An 18,795-nucleotide genomic window follows, 5' to 3' on the forward strand; every position below is an offset into this window, starting at 1 on the left:
CTCCCTGGGGCGCTCAGGCTGCCATGAATGGCTGAGTCCTTTTTGGGGATCCCTCTGCACCCCAACAGACTGCACCCGATGGGCAGAGCCAGGCCAGCGCTTGAATCCTGGCGATAAAATCCCAGCACTTGAACGGGAAAGACCCGCCCCAGCTCTGCTTGTAGGAAATCTGGAGTCTGTTGGGTGCTGCGGCAAAGCTGGGGTCTCCTGGGTGCCCTGGCAAAGCTGGGGTCCCCTGGGTCCTGTGGCAAAGCTGGGGTCTCCTGGGTCCCCTGGCAAAGCTGGGGTCCCCTGGGTCCCCTGGCAAAGCTGGTCCCCAGCGTGCCACACAAAGCCGCAAGAAAAGGGACCTTCTTTCCCAGGGTGGCTGCTGTGGCATCACCCACTGCCTCCCTCCCCAGTGCAGGTGAGTATTTCCAGCACCCCTGCTCTGGGTGGATTCTCCCATCCCATGCCGCTGTCACTCTGGGCTGGCACATCCCACCACAGCCAAAGGCGACTGTGCCACGGCTGGAGCTGCCATCGCAACTGTGTGGCTCTGCAAGGGCTGCAATGGGGCAGGACCTGCATCCAAACGTCCCCGGCCCTGCTTCGGGACCTCAGCTGTGATTTTGTCCCCTGGGCTGTTAATTCTCTGATGGGCTCGTCGTACCCTGCCCGGCGCAGGAGCTCCGTGGTCCCTGGGCTGGATGGGGCTGGGCTTTGTGGCCAGTGCTGGGCTGGCACATGGAGGGGGAGTGCTGCTGGTGCCATCGCAGAAGCGAAGCAACGTCAGGGCAGGATGAGCCCGTTGCAGGATAAGCCATGGGGGAGCAGCGAGATCTGGGGGACCGCAGTGCCCCAGCCTGAACTCCACTACAGCCCAGCCAGTGCTTTTCATTTGTCAGCCTCATGAGTGCTAAAGTAGCCCATCTCCATCCAAAAAAATGTCCTCTTTATGCAGCCAGGCAACTGAATTTCTCACCTACATCATCCGCAGCATCCTCACCCTACCCAAATCCTGCTGCAACACGGTCCCGAGGGAAGAAGGGTGCTGGGGCACCGAGATGGATGTGCAGAGCCAGGAGTGATGGATGGACGGGCGCCTGGCAGGAGGATGGCAGTGGAAGAGAAAGCTGATTTCAATCGACTGGTTAATGACTTCATAAAATCAGCGACTCGTTGGCAGCGCCTGGCAGTTCATTTTTAACAGCAGAACTCCAGTGCTCAGCCCCAAAGCCAGCTGCCTCGGAAATTCAAAACTCGATAACCGGCTCTGGAGCTGAAAAAAAAGCTCAGTTTGAATCAAATTGCGCTCTTCCCTGCCCCCCGTCCGCACTCTGCGTGCTGCATCCTTGCCGTCCCCTGTTCCTCATGGAGGAATCATGCTCTTCCACGTGGGATCAATCGTAACCCGGGACTTGGGTTAAGCTGTGCGACATCCAAAAGAGCTGGGAACAAATGGCATCCATGGTTTGACTCCGACATGGCATTCATTTTCTTTGTGGATTTGTGCCCTTTTACACCCTGCTCACCCGCAGCCTGGGGTGGAGGCAGCAGCAGGTGCTGTCTCGGCCTCGGTTATTCCCTCCCCAGGCTTTTCCTTGTGTCCCGTCCCCTGGATTAAGATGGATCGTTTCCCTCATTCCTTATCTACGGCACATGTCTTGAAACACTCGTAATATAATTCAATCTTTTTCAAGTCCCACGGTGTTGCTCGGCGAAATGCTGGGTATTACCGCTAATCTTCCTGATCTCCCCTCATTTAATTATCTTACTCCACACTTCACCCCTACCCTCTCCCGCCCCTGGCTCTCCAGCCCCCGATCCACAATCCAGGGTGGATTCTCAGCGTGGGGCAGCACAGCTGACCCGGCAGCTGGGGCTTCATCTCCAGCTGTTCGCTGATTTTAAGGTCTCGTTTGAAATCTTCACTTTAAATACCTTTAAATGCTTCCTTCAACCTGCCCATGACCTGCTCCCCACCTTTTCGGGGTTGACACCCCCCTGTGTCACCCCACAAAGCAGCACAGCTTGTCCCACAGGTGAGGCTTGCTCCTGGCGAGGTCCAAAAAACCGGGATGAAACAGGAGTAAAGGCATCCTGCTTTGCGCTAACTTTATAACTTATTTATGGGCACATGTGCAAAACGCATTTCTGTATTTAATCAACTCGCTGCCGGCAGCCCGACGGCGATGGGCTGCGTTATTTCAGCAGCTTGGGCTCACGGTTATGGGAACGTGGGGTCACAGCCCCGGTGAGGACCTGGCCGCAGAAGAAAAGCTTCTTCAGCGCGGCGGCGTGTGGTAATACATACTAATGGAGACAAATGTAATTACCCAGGCTGCAACTCATGCTTAACAAATTAGAACCAAAACACGGCAAACACGGAGAGAGAGGAAAAACAGGCTCATGGCTTTGAAAAGCTCAGAGCCCAGGTGGGAGCTCGGGCATCGTCTCAACTCAGCGGCTCTCCCAGAGTTCATCCAGGGCACGGGGGAGGGAGGGCTTTTCAGAATCCTCCACTGCCAGAAAGTCACCGCTGCAAAGCAAAGGGGCAAAAATTAAAAGGGAAAATATTAAAGGGGTAAAGAAAAAGGAAAAAAAAGTGTTTATGTGTGTATCGAGAGGCGTTAAAGTGAACAAAGTGCCCCTGGGTCCTTTGCAAGGAGCGAAGGACAGGGACGACAAATCCACGTTCTTATCAGCTGTGAAACCCCCCTGTTTCCTCGGAGGCACCAGCCTCCCCAGCTGGGGACACCAGCACCGAGCGCTCCGGTGGCTGCCCCGGCTGCTGCAGCATCGCGGGGCTTTCTGTTACGTGCTGCACTTCTCACCTCCTGCTCGTTTTCTTTGGTGGCCTCTGTGGCATCGCTGCTCTCCTGGGCAAGTCATCGACGGAGTTTAATGCAGGCTGCATTACGAATCTCATCGTCTTTATGCATAGCCGTAAACTAATCAAGTTCTTCGTAAAAATCCTGAGCTGGCTCGCTTTAAGACTTCAGGCTTTAATTTTTATCAGGTTTTAATTTTTAGCAGGCTTTAATTTTTAGCAGAAAGGAGGTGCTGATGAAAGCTTAATGCACTGATCGTGGGTGGGCACTAGTAAGGATGGTGGGATGGAGCTGCCAAGGTTTCCCGTGGGGACATGACCAAGGCCAACATGGTACATGGGGATGCATGGGCTGAGCTTGGTGCCCTGCCCGGGCATCCGTGAGCTGAGCACAGGTCCCTGGTGGGTGTCTTGCTTGATTCCCTGGCTCAGAGAAGCTGCTCTTGGTCTACGGCCTGGTCTGGTGCAAGTGTCCTGAGCCAGAATCGTGCTGGGAGGAGAAGTGGTTATGGGAAAAAAGGTTTCAATGAAACATATCCGTGCTTGGTATAAATGTTGGGAAGAGGTGCTGAGTATTTCTTACTTCTCTGGAAGTGCCAAAAGAGACTTTTGAGCATGGATCTGAGAATGAGCAAACTGGATGGAGAAGTGAACACTGCCCAGAAATGGATGTTGCCCAGAAAGTGGACATTGCCCAGAAGCGGCTGTTTCCCAGCAGCGGACATCTCCCAGAAGTGGACGTCACCCCGAAGTGGATGTTGCCCAGAAGTGGACATCACCCAGAAATGGACATGCCCAGAAGTGGATGTTTCCCAGCAGTGGACATCACCCAGAAGTGGACATTTTTCAGCAGTGGACATCTCCCAGAAGTGGATATCTTCCAGCAGTGGACATCTTTCAGCGGTGGACATCACCCAGAAGTGGACGTCGCCAAGAAGTGGGTGTTTTCCAGAAGTGGACATCACCCAGCAATGGACACTGCCCAGCAGTGGAGGTTGCCCATCGAGGCAGGGCAGGACAGCACGCTCCCACCCTCGCACGCCGTGAGAAAACGCGGGTGGCTGCGCTGAGCCTCCGTAAGGACTCGATGGCGTTCTCTGGGGCGGCTCTGCTTGAGGCCCCCTCGCCCGGCTGCGCTTGGTAGGGGGTGCTGCATTTGTCCTCTTGCGGTTTCCACTCACAGAGGGGTGTTTGCGAGGGGACGTTAGAAAGCAGATTAATAAGGAAGACATTAAGAATTAAACCAATAAAAATCTGCACAGTAAGCAGACCTGCTGTTAAATGGTGTTCCCGAGGGAGATAATACCCCTCCCCTTAATTTCTTAGTAAATCCATTATGATTAATGTTATTACAGAGGAAACACTATTATTACAAATACGTTGATGATGACAGAGCTGGAGAAATAACAACACTGGGTATTACTTAACTAATTAGCTGCTGTTTTCAATAGGTCTGTTATCCAGATGCATTAAACTGAGCCTGCAGGAAGGGCCTACAGGAAGGATGGGGAGGGACTCTTGATCAGGGACTGTAACGATAGGACACAGGGTAACGGCCTCAAACTGAAAGAGGGAGATTTAGATGAGATATTAGGAAGAAATTCTTTGCTGTGAGGGTGGTGAGCCCCTGGCCCAGGTTGCCCAGAGAAGCTGTGGCTGCCCCATCCTTGGAGGGGTTCAAGGCCAGGTTGGACGGGGCTTGGAGCAACCTGGTCTAGTGGGAGGTGTCCCTGCCCAGGGCAGGGAGGTGGAACTGGATGGTCTTTAAGGTCCCTTCCAACCTGAACCATTCTCTGATTCTGTGAGCCTTACGTTCTGTTGTCTGGGCTGTCTTTGGTGCAAGGAGATGAAATGAGAAGGATCTCCTCCTTTTTGGCCAAAAGCCATCTCCCTGTGCCACTGTCATTCAGCTGAGCTGCCCGCTGGTTGGTGGCACCTGTGGAAGCCCCAGGAAGCTGGTGGTGGAGAGTCTTGTGGTGTCGGAGACCAGCAGCAACCAAAGAAGGATGTGGAACTAGGACCTGGCATCTCCAGGTGGTCCTCAGCCCTCCAGGGCAGCCCATGCAGGGGACCCAAGAGGTCCCAAGAGGAACTTGCTCATCCCTCCTTGCAGCCTCATGGCTTCAGAGCTCCTCTGAAGGATTTTCCAGCACTTTTTTTTTTTGCTGGTTTACCACCTACTGCAGAAATGCAACTAGCAGGAGACCTCTTTAGCTGGGGGTTTGCTTTGCCAGTTGCTGGTCGGCACTTCCACCCTGGGAAATCCTGATAACTGTCTGCATATCAAACTTCACCAAGAGAGTGATACCTGCTTAGTGGACAAACTGGGCTTGAACAGGAGCCGGAAGGAGACAGGTGGGTTGAAAGTGCTCAACACACTGATGCTGTGCAGGTCAACAGGATCTTGGAGACCCTTTACTCACCTTGGGAAAGCCATCTCCTGTTGGCGGGTAGACCTGGGAACTGTGGACAGCCTTAGTAATTATTCAGCGCGTCCCATTTCAAATCGGAGCAAATCAGTGGGGGTGAGGCCACCACCTGCCGTAGCAGGAAGGGTCTCGCCCAGTCCATGCCACTGTCATGTCAATGGTTCTATCCTGCCCAGCGTCATCGGGCAACTTCTTGGCGATTGCTGCATAAAGGCCTGGAGCTGGGGTGGCACCACATCACCTCTGCCAGCTCTGCCCCTGCTCCCCACGGACCCGGTCCCTCCTCTGCACAAGCATTGCTGTCCGCGGGTGGTGGAGTGGGCTCTTCCCCTCCTCCGCCCCCATCCCCATCCCCTGCTCCTCCTGACACAAACGGATCCTGAAGCTGCCGGAGGGCTCCTTTCAGTGCTTTCAAATTAACACCTACTTAAAATTCAAATGGAAATAAATTTTAAATTTCCTTAATTAAAATTATTTCCTCGTTAGATCTGAATAATGGGATTTGAAGAACAGAAGTAAGGGGATGCGCCTGGCTGTGTCGGAGGGGACCGAGGCACTGGTGAGCAGAGCGAGAGCCCAAGGAGCGGTGGGACCGTGCCCCACATGTTCGGGGAGCTGGACTGGGCTGGAGCTCAGCACCTCCAGTAGGTAAAATTCACCCAAGTGAAAAAAAGTACTGTGTCCAGTTCTGGGCTCCCCGGTTCCAGAAGGACAGGGAACTGCTGGAGAGGGGACAGCAAAGGGCTACCAAGATGCTGAGGGGACTGGAACACCTCTCTTCTGAAGAAAGGCTGAGGGATTTGGGTCTCTTCAGTCTGGAAAAAGCTGACTGAGGGGGGATCTGCGGGAGAACATGGACTGCAGCCATCCGGCTGCAGCCCGATGGCGGACGGGGTGAGCCCGCTCCCTGTGCCACTTTGCCCCAAAACGCCTCTGCCCCAAAATAACTCCGTTTTTTTCTGATTTGCAGCCTGGTTTTCTCAGTTTGGCCGTTGTGCTGGTGAGATGCAGGAGACCCGTGTATCGGGGCTCTGCTGTTCCGTGTGGCTGTGGAAAAAAAAAAGGGAAAATGTATGATGATGATAAAAAATACATTTAATCAGATCTTGCTGCCCATACACATGCCGGTGCCTGGACTCATGGATAGGAAGTGCTGTAGTAAAGAGACAGGTTAGATTCGCTCCAATCTGAGTGAAAGACTATTGAGTGAAAGCATAGATGTTCGGAGTTGGAGTCTCTGAAACATCCCTGCTGCTCTGTCTGCCTGTCTCCTGTCTGCTCCCCGTCTCTCCCCAGCATCGTACGGTCTTCGGAAGCTTTTAACGTATTTGTTTAAATTAATAATAATTTACCCATTAAAATGCTGCAGATCAATGAGTTATTCTTGGACGAGGTGAAGAGCCCCACGTGCATGGCTCGGGAGAATTTATTAGCGTGTGTATTCGCACCTCTCGCAGCATCCTTGTTAGATGCTGTACATGAAATGATTTATACAGATCACTGCCACTTGTACCAATCCAGCCTAGAATAATTCAGAAGCAATTGCATAAATCATTTATTAGTTATTCCTGAAGTACTTCTGCAGCAAAGGGGTGCCTTCATTTGAATTGTCGGCCTTTTTTTCACCGGCGTTCGCTGCATTGACAAAAAATTTGCGAGTGTCTAAAGTTGGCAGCCCCTCTCTGCCTGGCCGAGGTTTGGGATCGCAGCCCCTCGCTGCAACCCCCGGCTTGGCCGCACCATGTCTACAGGCTCCCTCAGGGAACGAGCAGGTATCCTAATTAATCCTCATTTCCAGCAGCAGCCGGAATGAGCTCCACGATGAGCACAATGCCATTTGATGCAGATGAACTGTGCTTTGGTGGGAATTCAATTACACACTTTTTCCTCGCTGAACGTAATGCATTTTGACGATACAGTAGTTTCGGTGCTAATGAGATGCATTTTAGCTGCTGTGAAGACCGTATTTCTCCCTGCGCTTAGTACACAGGATCCACATTAATTACAGTTTCAGTGGAGAAAAACCCACAGAGTTACTACCCACATTTTACTCCTGGTAATAGCAGTTTCCTTGCATTGCCAGGAACATTATGGATTCACTTTTAAGCCACATTTTATACCAAACAACTTGATCGTGATAGCGGGGGGAAAACAACCCTGCTCTCCCTCGACTGCTCGGTCTGTGTTGTAAAAGGGTCATTTATAGCGGGGAGATGCATCAGACGCATCCGAGTCAGACCATCCTCAGAATAAAAGCATTTATGGAAATTGGTTTAAGAGGTTTTTGTAAGACACATGAGACTCACGGCCAAACTAAAACAGCAGCCCATGGGCCCACACAAAGATGGACGTGTCCTTCGCCCCTGGGATGAGGGGCCGTGGCCAGCTGGAGCACGTCCCCACGGGGCAGCGCCCGGCATGGAAAATCACAGTTGTTTTATTCCAAGGAGGAAGCACGTTTGCTCTTCGGTTTCTTTTTGAGAGCTTTTGAACTCTCAAGCCTGGCAGCGCGGAGTTTCCCCAGTATTTCTTCCACGGGAGTCGTGCATCGTGGGAGGTCCCATTGCTTGCTGTAAAAACCACACAACGGAACCCCACATTTTGGCCACAGGTTTTGTCTCGTTAGTTAAACCGCGCCATTTGCCTGCGTCTCTGGTGCAAAGTGGCGGGAGAGCAGGCAGCGGCAGAGCTGGCAGCTCCGGCGGGTGGGAGACGCTGCCAGTTGGGATGCAGCAGCATCGAGGAGCCGCTGGGCTGCATCCCGCATCCTGCATCCCGCATCCTGCATCCCGCATCCCTTGGGACTGTTCTGATGCTTGGAAGCACTGGCCTTAGGATTTTGCAATCTATTTCTTTACAGCCGTTTCCCTTCCTCCCTGCGGTGGTTCAGGCTGCGAGACCAAAGCAGACGGCTCGGAAAAGCCGAGCGGTTGTAAGCTGCGTGAAGCACGTGTTTGATGAGGAGTTAGCAGTCAAAAGTACTGCAGAGATACTTCATAAAAGATTGATTCAAATGCATTGTAGCACATTGCGTAAATCACTCTGTGGCCTTCATTTAACACTGTTTCTACACTTAACAGCCTCATCTGTTAATAGCTGGAAATCGTTTGTAGGCCTTCTATAATGCGTCTGGGCAATTGCCGTGTAAAAAATAAAAACAATTATTTCTGTTAATCATTCATGTCTTTATTCAAGTATTTATACATCTCCCTTTGTTTATAGTTCCCCTCCTCCCCTCCCAGTGCAGGGGAGAGCCCGCGCCGCTGAGCGCCGGGCCGTGAACCGGCACTAAGGCAGGTGACAAATAAACAGGTCGTTCGTCAGCCCAGTGAGGCAATTAGACTCTCGCTTCTGTGGCTGAGGGGATATGGCTGAACAGACAAAGACATATTTTCTGTTGAAACCCCTTGAATATTGGGTATGGTTAAAAATGTAACACCGTACGCAAAGCCTTACCTCGCTTCCCCGAGGAGCACCTCTGCAGGAGGAGGGGGAGATGCTGGTCCATGGCTGATGGGGTGGACATGGACAGCAGAAGCTCGTTTGAAAATGGGTTTGCCTGGAGTACTGGGGAGAGAGATACTTGGTCACTACGCCAACTGGGGCGCATTTTGGGAAAAAGCAGCGAGAAGGATCTCATCCTGCTTTTTCCTTCATTCCTTTGGAAATTAATGCTGCCCTTTTTCCAAACAGGCTAGGCTTGGATTCCCTTCCCTTCCCTTCCCTTCCCTTCCCTTCCCTTCCCTTCCCTTCCCTTCCCTTCCCTTCCCTTCCCTTCCCTTCCCTTCCCTTCCCTTCCCTCTCCCTCTCCCTCTCCCTCTCCATTTCCCCTTCCCCTCTCTTCCCTTCCCCTTCCCCTTCCCCTCTCTTCCCTTTCCCTTTCCCTTTCCCTTCCCCTTCCCCCTCCCCTCCCTTCCCTTCCCTCTTGATACTGAACGTGGAAGCAGAACCAGGAGCCCACAGCTCTGTCATGCTCATGGTGCAGGCTCCTTGTGTGCTGACAGCTCACAGCAAGAGGCTGTTTAAGGGGAAACGATCTTTTTCTAGAGTCCTCAGCACCCCCAGCGTGGTGGATGCTTTTTGAAGACAATTGAGCAGGTGCCGAGACCTTGAAAATCTGCATCCTTCTGAAAAACCAGAGCTGTGTTTCAGGCAGCCATGCCCCGATGCTTGGCCCTGCCCCACACTCACAGAGGTGGAGGCTGCAGCTCTGGTGGGCTGCACAGGCTTTTGCAGGGTGGGCCTGTGGAAACCAGTGGGTGCATTCAAAAAAATAGAGGCTCACTGTCCTTCTACTTCCTCTCTGGTTGTGAACGCACCCAAATTGTGTTTTTAAAGTGTCTTCTGCAGCAGCAACAGCTGAAAAAGTACTGCTTTTGAGAACCCTACAGCATGACCGCCCCTGCAGTGCTACCTCCAGGTCTGGAGTCCCCAACATTAGAAGGACAAGGACCTGTTGGAGCGGGGCCAGAGGAGGCCACGGAGCTGCTGGGAGGGCTGGAGCCCCTCTGCTGTGAGGACAGGCTGAGAGAGCTGGGGGGGTTCAGCCTGGAGAAGAGAAGGCTCCGGCGAGACCTTAGAGCCCCTTCCAGTCCCTAAAGGGGCTACAGAAAAGATGGGGAGGGGCTCTGGATCAGGGAGGGGAGCCATAGGACAAGGGGGAATGGTTTTAAACTGAAAGAGGGGAGATTGAGATGAGATATTAGGATGAAATTCTTTGCTGTGAGGGTGGTGAACCCCTGGCCCAGGTTGCCCAGAGAAGCTGTGGCTGCCCCATCCCTGGAGGGGTTCAAGGCCAGGTTGGACGGGGCTTGGAGCAGCCTGGTCTGGTGGGAGGTGTCCCTGCCCAGGGCAGGGGGTTGGAATGAGATGGTCTTTAAGGTCCCTTCCAACCCAAACCATTCTATGATTCGTCTCTGGGAATACCAGGACTCCAGGAGCCAGGGTTTCCCAAAATGCGGAGACAAGGATAAAACCTGGGTCCTGGACGTGTCATGGGTGCACTAGATGGAGCTGTAGGACAGCTGCCCGCCCTCAGCTGCCCGCCTGCCTGCTCACAGCCCAGCAGAGGAAGGTGGCTGGACACAGGGAGCTGACATCCTGCATGGGGACATTGATGGCCACCGTGTTCATCCTGACAAAGCCCACGAGATGCCTTATGCAGATCTCATTTGATGCCTGCTCACCGGTTTTTCCCTCTGCAAAGAAAAATCTCAAAAATGTGGAAATAATTTTGCAGGTACAGTGAGGCAACCTATCTTTTTTTTTTTTTTTTTTCACTTTAGGAAGAATCAGCGGAGGATGTGAAGATGTTTGACCCATCTGGATTTATCTGGCTTCTGAGCCTTTTTTTTCTGGGAAAGTATGGCTCTTCCCACTTGTCCAGCTGGGTGTCAGCAAGGTCAGTGTTAGCTCTTTGCACTCGCAGCGGGTGCTGCAAGAGCACTCGCTGCCCACCTGCTCCATTAACTGCCACCACTTATCCCACCACCTTGGTGAAACATTGCTGGATGAGTCGAGGACCATTTTCTGGGCCAGAAGTGCTTTCTAGAATACTACCCCCCTCTTCGTTCTTCCACCAACAACCATCTCTTTGGTCAGCTCCACGTCAGAGCATTCCGTCCTCCTTGGCCTAGGGACAGGGAAGTGCTGGTACATCTTGCCCTCAGCTCATCTGCTGCTGGCATCAGATGTGTCTTTGTGAAGGGGACATCTGTCTTTCCAAGCAAAATGGGCACGGGAGCAGTCATGGCTGCTGAAGAGGTTTTGCAGATCATAGATTAAAATTTAATGAAGGGGACCTCACTTCGGATATAAAAATACAGAAATACTTAAAAATAGTGGGGAAAAAGCAGCAAAAAATGAATCTGGAGGAATGTCCTTAATGGTAGAGATTTTACTGTTTCTTTAAATAAAGCTTGCTAGCAGGTTCAGGTAGTTCAGATTCTCCCTAAAGCTCTGGGTTGGTAGACACCTGTGAAGGTTTAATGTTAGCTAATAGGAAGTACTGGGCCTGGTAATTAAGAGGAAAGGAATAAAAATGCATCAGGTGAGGGGGAGTTATAGTGGAGCTTTTCAACATCTCTGAAGTTCTTGGGTACTTGGTGAAATCCTGCTTTCCAGGCAGGTATGTGCACATGAAGTGTTTTACTTAAGAATTCATTTACAAACGGGACTAGAGCCCTAGAAAGGCTCAAAAAAAGAGACTGTGTCTTCTTGAATGGGGAAAATTACTCTGCTGGTGAGGCTCTGGCTGGCTTTTGGTACTTGTGTGGCTGAGCCTGTGTGTTGATGAACCAAACTTAATTGTGGAGCTGTGCTTGTGTGGCCTTTGCTTCTGTCTCATCCCAGGCTCTGCTTCCAGGTAAGGATCAAGCTCATAAATTTCCAAGGGTTTTATACTTTTTTCATGAAACATTGATAATCTTTGGCCGGTGCTGTGGGCTACTGAAAACTTTCATGGGAACTTGTCAGCTGGTGAAACCTTTAAAAGGGGAGATGCCTTGGCCAAGGGTGGGAGAGGAGGGGGCTGCCCCTTGGGGTAGAGGTCGGCTGCAATCTGGTGCTTGGCTCTGAGAAGGGTTGGGGACAGCCCCACTGCGTGATCTCCTTTTGGATGATGGTGGGTAGAAGCCACCAGGGTTTGTTAGTTTGGGCAAAGAACTGGTTGCCTATGGCTGGGTTGGGAGTTTGGCTGAGGTCCTGCTGCTCAGATCCTGTCCTGCTGCAGGTGAAGAGAAGGATAAAGAGCGGTTTCTCACCTGTGGACGCTCCTGCTTTTAGTGATTATTGAGCTTTTGCAGGGAAGTGGTGTGAAGGTCTGTGAAGTCAAGTCCAGCCCTGTGTTCTAAGTCATCCCAGGCTGCTCTATTCCCTTCCACCTTTCTCCCCCCTCAAACACAGGTCTACTTCAGGGTCTTTGTTGCAAAGAAAAGGCAGCCATCTGTTCAGTCTGCATGAATTGTTGTGTTAATTCTCATTTCCACGTCTCTGGATCTCAGTTGGGAAGAGAGAGTACCTCGTAAATGCCATGTGCCCAGAGTTATTCCATTGTAGCTTCCCAGAAGCACTAAAATCTCATAAGCAGCCTGGTTTAACGTGATTATCAGCAGAGTTTCATTCACCAAAGGGGAACGGATAGTTTGCATCTATTTCAGGGAAGCAGCCGTGATTTTGATAGTTTCTGTGAGATTAATTGAACCATGACAAGTTTGATGGTTCACCAGCTCCAGAGGTCTGGCTGTAGAAATTCTTCCTCTTCTACTACTTGAAAGCAGATGGCAATTTGTTCTGTAAATCATGTCGGAATAATGTCTGTTTCCTTGCCTTTGTATATGGATGGTCAATAGGGAGCAGTGCGTCTTGAGGTAATTTTAAATATCTTGTAGGATCCAAATGCACAACCCTGCACTTGGGGACTTCATGTAGACTTGTGACCCTCTTTAGAGGAGCTGAGGTCATAAAATAGTGACTGGGATTCAGGGGGACACAAATATCATACTTTCATCTGTGGCAGCTATAACCTTACTTGACTATTGTTCATGTTATTTAGAGGGAATATGGAGCCATTTGGCTTATTTAATCAATCTGAAAGTTGCAGGATGGGATAGAGGAAATAGTTCTGATAATGGAATAAACCACGCGCAAGATTCAGAAAGGCAGCTGAATGTCATGATAGAAAAAAAAAAGTTAATTTTAAGCCTTTCTAGAAGCTCATTTATGGAGGAACAGGTGCTCCTGCACTCTTTGGAACAGAGCGGGGCTGGTGGGAAGAGCATCTATTTGCCTTTATCAGAAAGTGGGATGCCATGTTTTAATGGATTTTTACTGGGATGAGCTGGAAGCCCCTCTGAAGCACTAGGGAGCAATGGTTTCCACAGGCAGGAGAGTAACTGTGGTGCCTGGGAGCTCTCTAAGCTGGAGCACGGATCTGGAGAACGTCAGCTGTGCTGCCAGCTGACGAAGTGCCTTGCGCATGGTCTCAGCAAGGACATTTGGGGAGTACAGGTTCAGGCTGGGCCTCCAAGAATGGCCATATGGTATGTGACTGTCCAATTTTGGGGCGTCTTGTGAGTGAATGGCCCACTGCCCATAGTCCAGAGCTACCCCAGAGATGGAAGGCACAAGGCAGGCCTAAGATAAGTGCAGCACTAACGCTTTTTCCCCCTCTCCAAGGTTGGCCATCCATTTTGGGATTTTAGGGAGTCAAATCGTATATATGAATAACTTTGAACAATAAGTTTTCAACTGCCAACAGAGTGATTTGTGAATAAATGTTTTCATTACTTGGCTGGCTCTATGGATGGATGAATAATATCCATAAAATAAATTATTCATCTTTTTCTCTTCTTGCCATCATCAGATAAATTCTTCGTGATTTATATTTGTTCATTATTCATCTGGCTATGAGAAAGACATATTAGAGATGGGTTAAGAGCTAAATCTGCTTTACTGAAACCAAAACTAAGTTCTAGTCGATATTGGAGGCTGTACCAACGCAAATCTCCTCCCATGTAGTTCAAGTGCCCTCTGAGCAGTGATGCTCAGGGCTGCTTCACGGGTGACAAAGTCCCCAAGTGATGTGTTGAGGGAAAAGCCATTTTTTCCTGCTCTTGCCCAACTTCTTAGCTTCCTCTGATATGTTGGGGCTGCCTTGGGCTGGAAACCGTGCGTTAAGGATGCCACCCTGGATGGCTGATGAGTTGTGTCCTTTGGCCAGGTCATGGCTACAGCAAATAGGCATGTCTGTTCTTAAAGGGTGCAGTTCGTCAAAGGCACCTGGCATTTTGGAGTCCAGGGACAGGGGAAAGGAGGGGGATTGTCAGTCTTCATAGCATTTTTTTTTCAGTATTTTACCTAACACAGGGGTCTGAGCTTTCCCAGGCTCCCACTTTGCAGCTTCTTCAGGCTGCTTTTGTCCTCGACAAAGCCATGCCAGCAGGCTGGCCAGCCTGCTCTTCAAAACACTCCAGCAACAAGGATATGGGAAGACTTTCCAGCAAGGACAGAGGAAGGGAGTGGAAAAGGGCTTCATTTGGCTCCTCTATGAAAAGAAGCAAAGAAAAAAATCACTCAGAAGCTGACTGACGGGAGAGACATAGGAGGTATCTGCTGCTCCTGCTCAGAAGCGACCTTTCATTTATTCCCCTGATTTACAGGCATTATGTTGTTCCACAGATTGGTGACTGAACCAGTTCTAGGTTTCAAACTTTTGCTTTTTTTTGCTTTATACCAGTTTTCAAAAGTGTGCTCACGGTTATTTTCCTGTTAAACCTCTGGGAAAAGAATCTTTCAATTGCTCTCTCATGACTGGAAAAATGACAAAACGTTCTTCAAATCCATTTCCCCCTCAAAAAGTTCAGGCAGACAGAAAATATAGAAAGTTTCACCTTTAAACAGTGAATAGCTGGGAAAGTTACCTGTATGTGAAAAGCAGAGGTAATAACTGAGCTTGTTTCGTAACCCAAGCTGGAGCGTGCTGTGCCAGGCACCTGCTTGTAAGAACAGGCTGATCTACGTGAGGTGTTTGCAGATAGCCACGCAACGCGAGAAAAGCTTGGATTTTTCATTCACGGCACCTAACGTGACGCTCAGCTGAGTGATCAAATACAGACATAAGCGTCAAGATTCAGCTGGAGAGAAGGAATGACAACTCGAGGGGAAAAAAAACAACCAAACCTGTAACTGAGCAGCTGAAAGGCAATGCCTCCTCTACAGGCAGAGATTCCTTGAGTCCACCTTAGTCCGGTGCTGGCTTTGCTCCTGAGCAGTGCACCTCATCTGGACCCTGTCAGAGGGACCGGCTCTGTGATGCCAAATGCAGGAGCCCCCAGCCCCTGTCCCTGCCAGGGCACCCCACAGCGATGCCCTGCGTGGTCTTTGTGGCTGTCATGGATTTGGTCCTCTTAGATGCCCACTCAGCTGCTGCAATCCCTCGTGCCCTAAAGAAAGCGAATATGGCAGCAAACAGGGGACCTTCAGGCTTGAAGGACATATTGGATTATAATTTGTGGAGTGAGTGATATATTTTTTTAATATAATTTTTTCCCCTCCTGCCAGCTGTCTGGTCCAGGGGACACATCAATCTTTGAGCCCTTTTAAACTCTGAAACGTATTTCAGCAGGAATTGTTTGTCTTGTCCACCCGTGTGGGGGCGGGTGGGAAGAGAAAGCAGCAAGGGTTTGCTCTGCAGAGTGGTGATGGAGGGAGGTGTCTTCTGCTTGTTCTCTGTTTGCCTCTGGCCTGTGACCCGAGGTACCCGCTGCTCTCCTGGGTGTGCAGGAGCCCTCACCCAGCCCAAGAGCTGATCCATTAAAAGCTGGTACCTCAGAGGCTGTGAGAGCCTTTTGCACAAAACTAAGCCCATTTCAATTTCTTCTTCAGAGTTCAGAAGGTCTTGGGAGCAATCATGGGGAACAAAGGTGTCCTGAGCCTCAGCCAAGGAGCTCACCCTTTGCTGGGGCCTCCTCAGGTTGGCTTTTCCAACACAAACGACATGAATGAGGAAAGTGGATGGTTGTTTTTTGTGTGTGTGTTTTTTTTTTTAGCTTTTCCTCCCTCTAGTGATGGCAATGAAAGATCTTTGCCACCAGCAACCTGATGTTCTGTGTAGGATTGATGGGTGAGGGCTGTCAGGCTGGCATGTGCCAAGGAGGGACCATCCCAACAGCTGGAGCCCAGACAGACCTGGGTGCGAGTGACTGGACTTTGGGATCTCTTCAGGCTGCCTCTGTGGTGCCCAAGATCGATTTAGCACCCACGATTTGCTGAAGTTTAGACGCATCCCTGATCTTCCCTGAAAGCCTGTATTGGGAGGGATGGAGAGCATAGGTGAAACCTACTCTGGGTCAGGTTTGAGGTACCCAACGCAAGAGGAGGCTGGCTGTAGCCTACTTGGGAGCATCTCTGGGTAGGACTGTGGTACACCCTTCCTGCTGTCCTCTGGACACTGTCACTGATGAGTCTGCCCTGACGAGCTCCGGCAGACATAAGTGAACATGTATGTGTGTTGTCTTAATCTGCCCTGATTAGTTTCCCTTGAGCATTTGTTTTGGGCAAAGGATGCAAACATGTGCAGGGGAGCAGAGCTGTCAGTATCTGCTGAGCCGCAAAGGCTGTGTTGCCTTGTGGCTTTGCACTGCCTGAGCGCTGGGTTTCATCGCATCTCGGTTGGATCCTGTGGGATGTAGCTGTTGAGCCGGGGGAAATGGGGTCAGCACACAGACCAGGAGCTGCAGAGGCAGCTGTGAGCCTGAATGCTATTAAATCAATGGGACAAAGAGAAGATGATGCGGCATCTCCTAGACCTGTGTAAGCAAGGAGTCGTTTCCTTCAGGTCAGGCTACCAGCATCTCAGGAGAAGATAAGCTGGGACCTGCCTGTGCATGGGAACATGTGTGAATAGCTGCTGTCTGTGTAACAAACCAAATATTTTTTTTTTTGGTAATGTGGGGATGGATATGGAGTTCTCAGGGCTTCTGTTCTTTGCTAACAGCTGTTTGTCAGAAAACATGGAAAACTGCAACCTCCCATGAAGCTGGGAGAGGGCAGCACTCATCTGACTTCTTCAATATGGCTTAGGGCTGTCCTGAATTTTAGCCTGAGGTTCTCTCTGTGGCCAACATTGGCAACTGCATCTTCAAGGTGTTCCTTGCACTGACCATTTTACTTGGCCTCTTGGGACATAGAGGTGATATTGGAAAGTTTTTGGGCTAGGAAATTCACCATCTGCTCATCCTGCTCAAGGTTCCCTGCAGTCTCAGCCTATTACTGGAATTTTCTGGGATGTATTTTGATGAAGATTCTATTAGTCACCTCAAATTAACCAGGAGACAGTTACATTGCTCTATTATTAGCTGCTCTTTCTCCTGCAAATGTTGGAAATAAGTACCACGAATGCAGGCTGGGAGATGAGTAGCTTGGGAAGATGAAGACTCATTGGTCAACTGGTGTGTATGTCCCTACTGATGAAGATTTGCAGACTTCTCTCCACCAGACAGCTGTGAGAGGTGCAGAAAAATTCTGGAGAGATGGGCCCATGCTCATGTTGGGGTTGGCGTTCAACAAGATGGTGTCTATGGAAAAGCAGTAGTGGACAGAATTAGATGCTTGTTGCTTCCAGAGTCCTTTAACCTCTGAGTGCTTTGTAGAAGTCTCACCTGCCTACTGTCAGAATAAAGGGGATTATTCATATATTCTCCACAGCTGAGAGGGCAACTGGTACCTGGATGGACTATGTGGCTTTGTAAATGTGATCTGGCAAACTGCTGAAGGAGGGCACCCAGATCCTCAGCCACAACTGCTGGGCTGTGCCTCATGAATTTCCTTTGCATGACTGTGGATGTCAACAATTTTTCGTTGTCCAATTTTATGGAAGCTTACTTGAAGCACTGGGCTTGACTTTGGTCTCTGAGGAGAGCTCTTAGGGGAGCCTGTTAGCACCTCACTGATGGTGCAGACCCAGAGCTTCACTCAACTGTCGTTCTGACATTGGGAACAGGTTAGAAAATCAGGTTGCTCAATCAGCCCTGTCCCTCTGTTTCACCAGCTTCTACTTGTTCCTTGGTGTCCTCCTGGGGAGGAAGTCCTTCACCCTTCTGGTTAGAGGCTTTGGGTGGCTGGGGCAGCGCTGCCATGGGGATTTGGGGTTGGCAACTTTCTGCTGTCGAGCCAGGGTGGTGGGTGGGCAGCCCATGGAGATGCCTCTCATGAGGCTTTGCAAAGCACAGGGCAGTGGCCTCTCTGCAGGGGCTGCTGGAGCTCCCCTGCCCCTTGAGGGCTGCGCACTGTGTCTCTGGAGTGGATTAGAAGATTTTTAGCCTTCTTTTTTTTTCTCCTCCTCCCCTCCTGCTGAGCTAGTGGCACGGACTGGGCACTATTGCACTTGGGGATGTTGAGAGGCAGCGTTCCCGCAGGCAGACTGCAGGGCTGCTCGTGAAAAAACATAATTTCCTTTCGGCTACAAAGAAACCTTTTGACACAGGGCCCCCATGGATGCAAGGGCAGTTCTACCAGGAACTCCAGGAGGCTTCTGCTGAGACTTCCCGCTTCGTGTACAGCCCAGGTGTCTCTAACTCAGCTGCTGGTGCTTCCAGCTTATTGGTAACAGTTCTTCTAACACCCTTATTTTACCCAGAATATTGTCTACCTCACTTAAAAATAAAAATGTAAGAGTTGGGTGAAATAAATTGTATTTAATTTCAACTTAAGCTGTCCAATAATACGCACAGATGGTATTGTAGATTTTCATATTTTATTCACAAACCCTTTGGCTTGTGATAATATATCTGGAAATGGAGCAGAGCTTAGCAGTCTTGTCTTGGCATTTACTCCGAGCCTGCCGCAGAGTCGAAAGGGTTTGGGCTGTGCTCTCTGTTTGTTTTGTTTTTTTTTTTTTTTTTTCATGGGTGGGCAGCAGTAAATAAGGAGATGCCCAGCTGGACTCACAGGTAGGTGAAAAGTTGGCTATTGGAAGACAGCCTGACAGAGACCACATGATAAGCAGCCTTATAAAGGAGAAAGAAAGACCAAAAAGCCATCTTTCTTGAAGCCCAA

General features: G+C 50.3%; 1 protein-coding gene across 1 annotated transcript in view; it reads left to right on the forward strand.

The window, feature by feature from the left end:
* The first annotated feature begins 3,477 nt into the window (after window positions 1-3,477).
* Window positions 3,478-18,795, forward strand: part of LOC128916723 (perilipin-3-like) — a 50,097-nt gene continuing 34,779 nt past the window's right edge. Inside the window, exons 1-2 of the mRNA XM_054218739.1 lie at window positions 3,478-3,855; window positions 5,047-5,167. Of these exons, the coding sequence (XP_054074714.1) occupies window positions 3,478-3,855; window positions 5,047-5,167 (499 nt within the window). The remainder of the gene's footprint in view (window positions 3,856-5,046; window positions 5,168-18,795) is intronic.

The sequence above is a fragment of the Rissa tridactyla genome, chromosome 12 (genome assembly GCF_028500815.1).
Source record: "Rissa tridactyla isolate bRisTri1 chromosome 12, bRisTri1.patW.cur.20221130, whole genome shotgun sequence".
Lineage (NCBI taxonomy): Eukaryota > Metazoa > Chordata > Aves > Charadriiformes > Laridae > Rissa > Rissa tridactyla.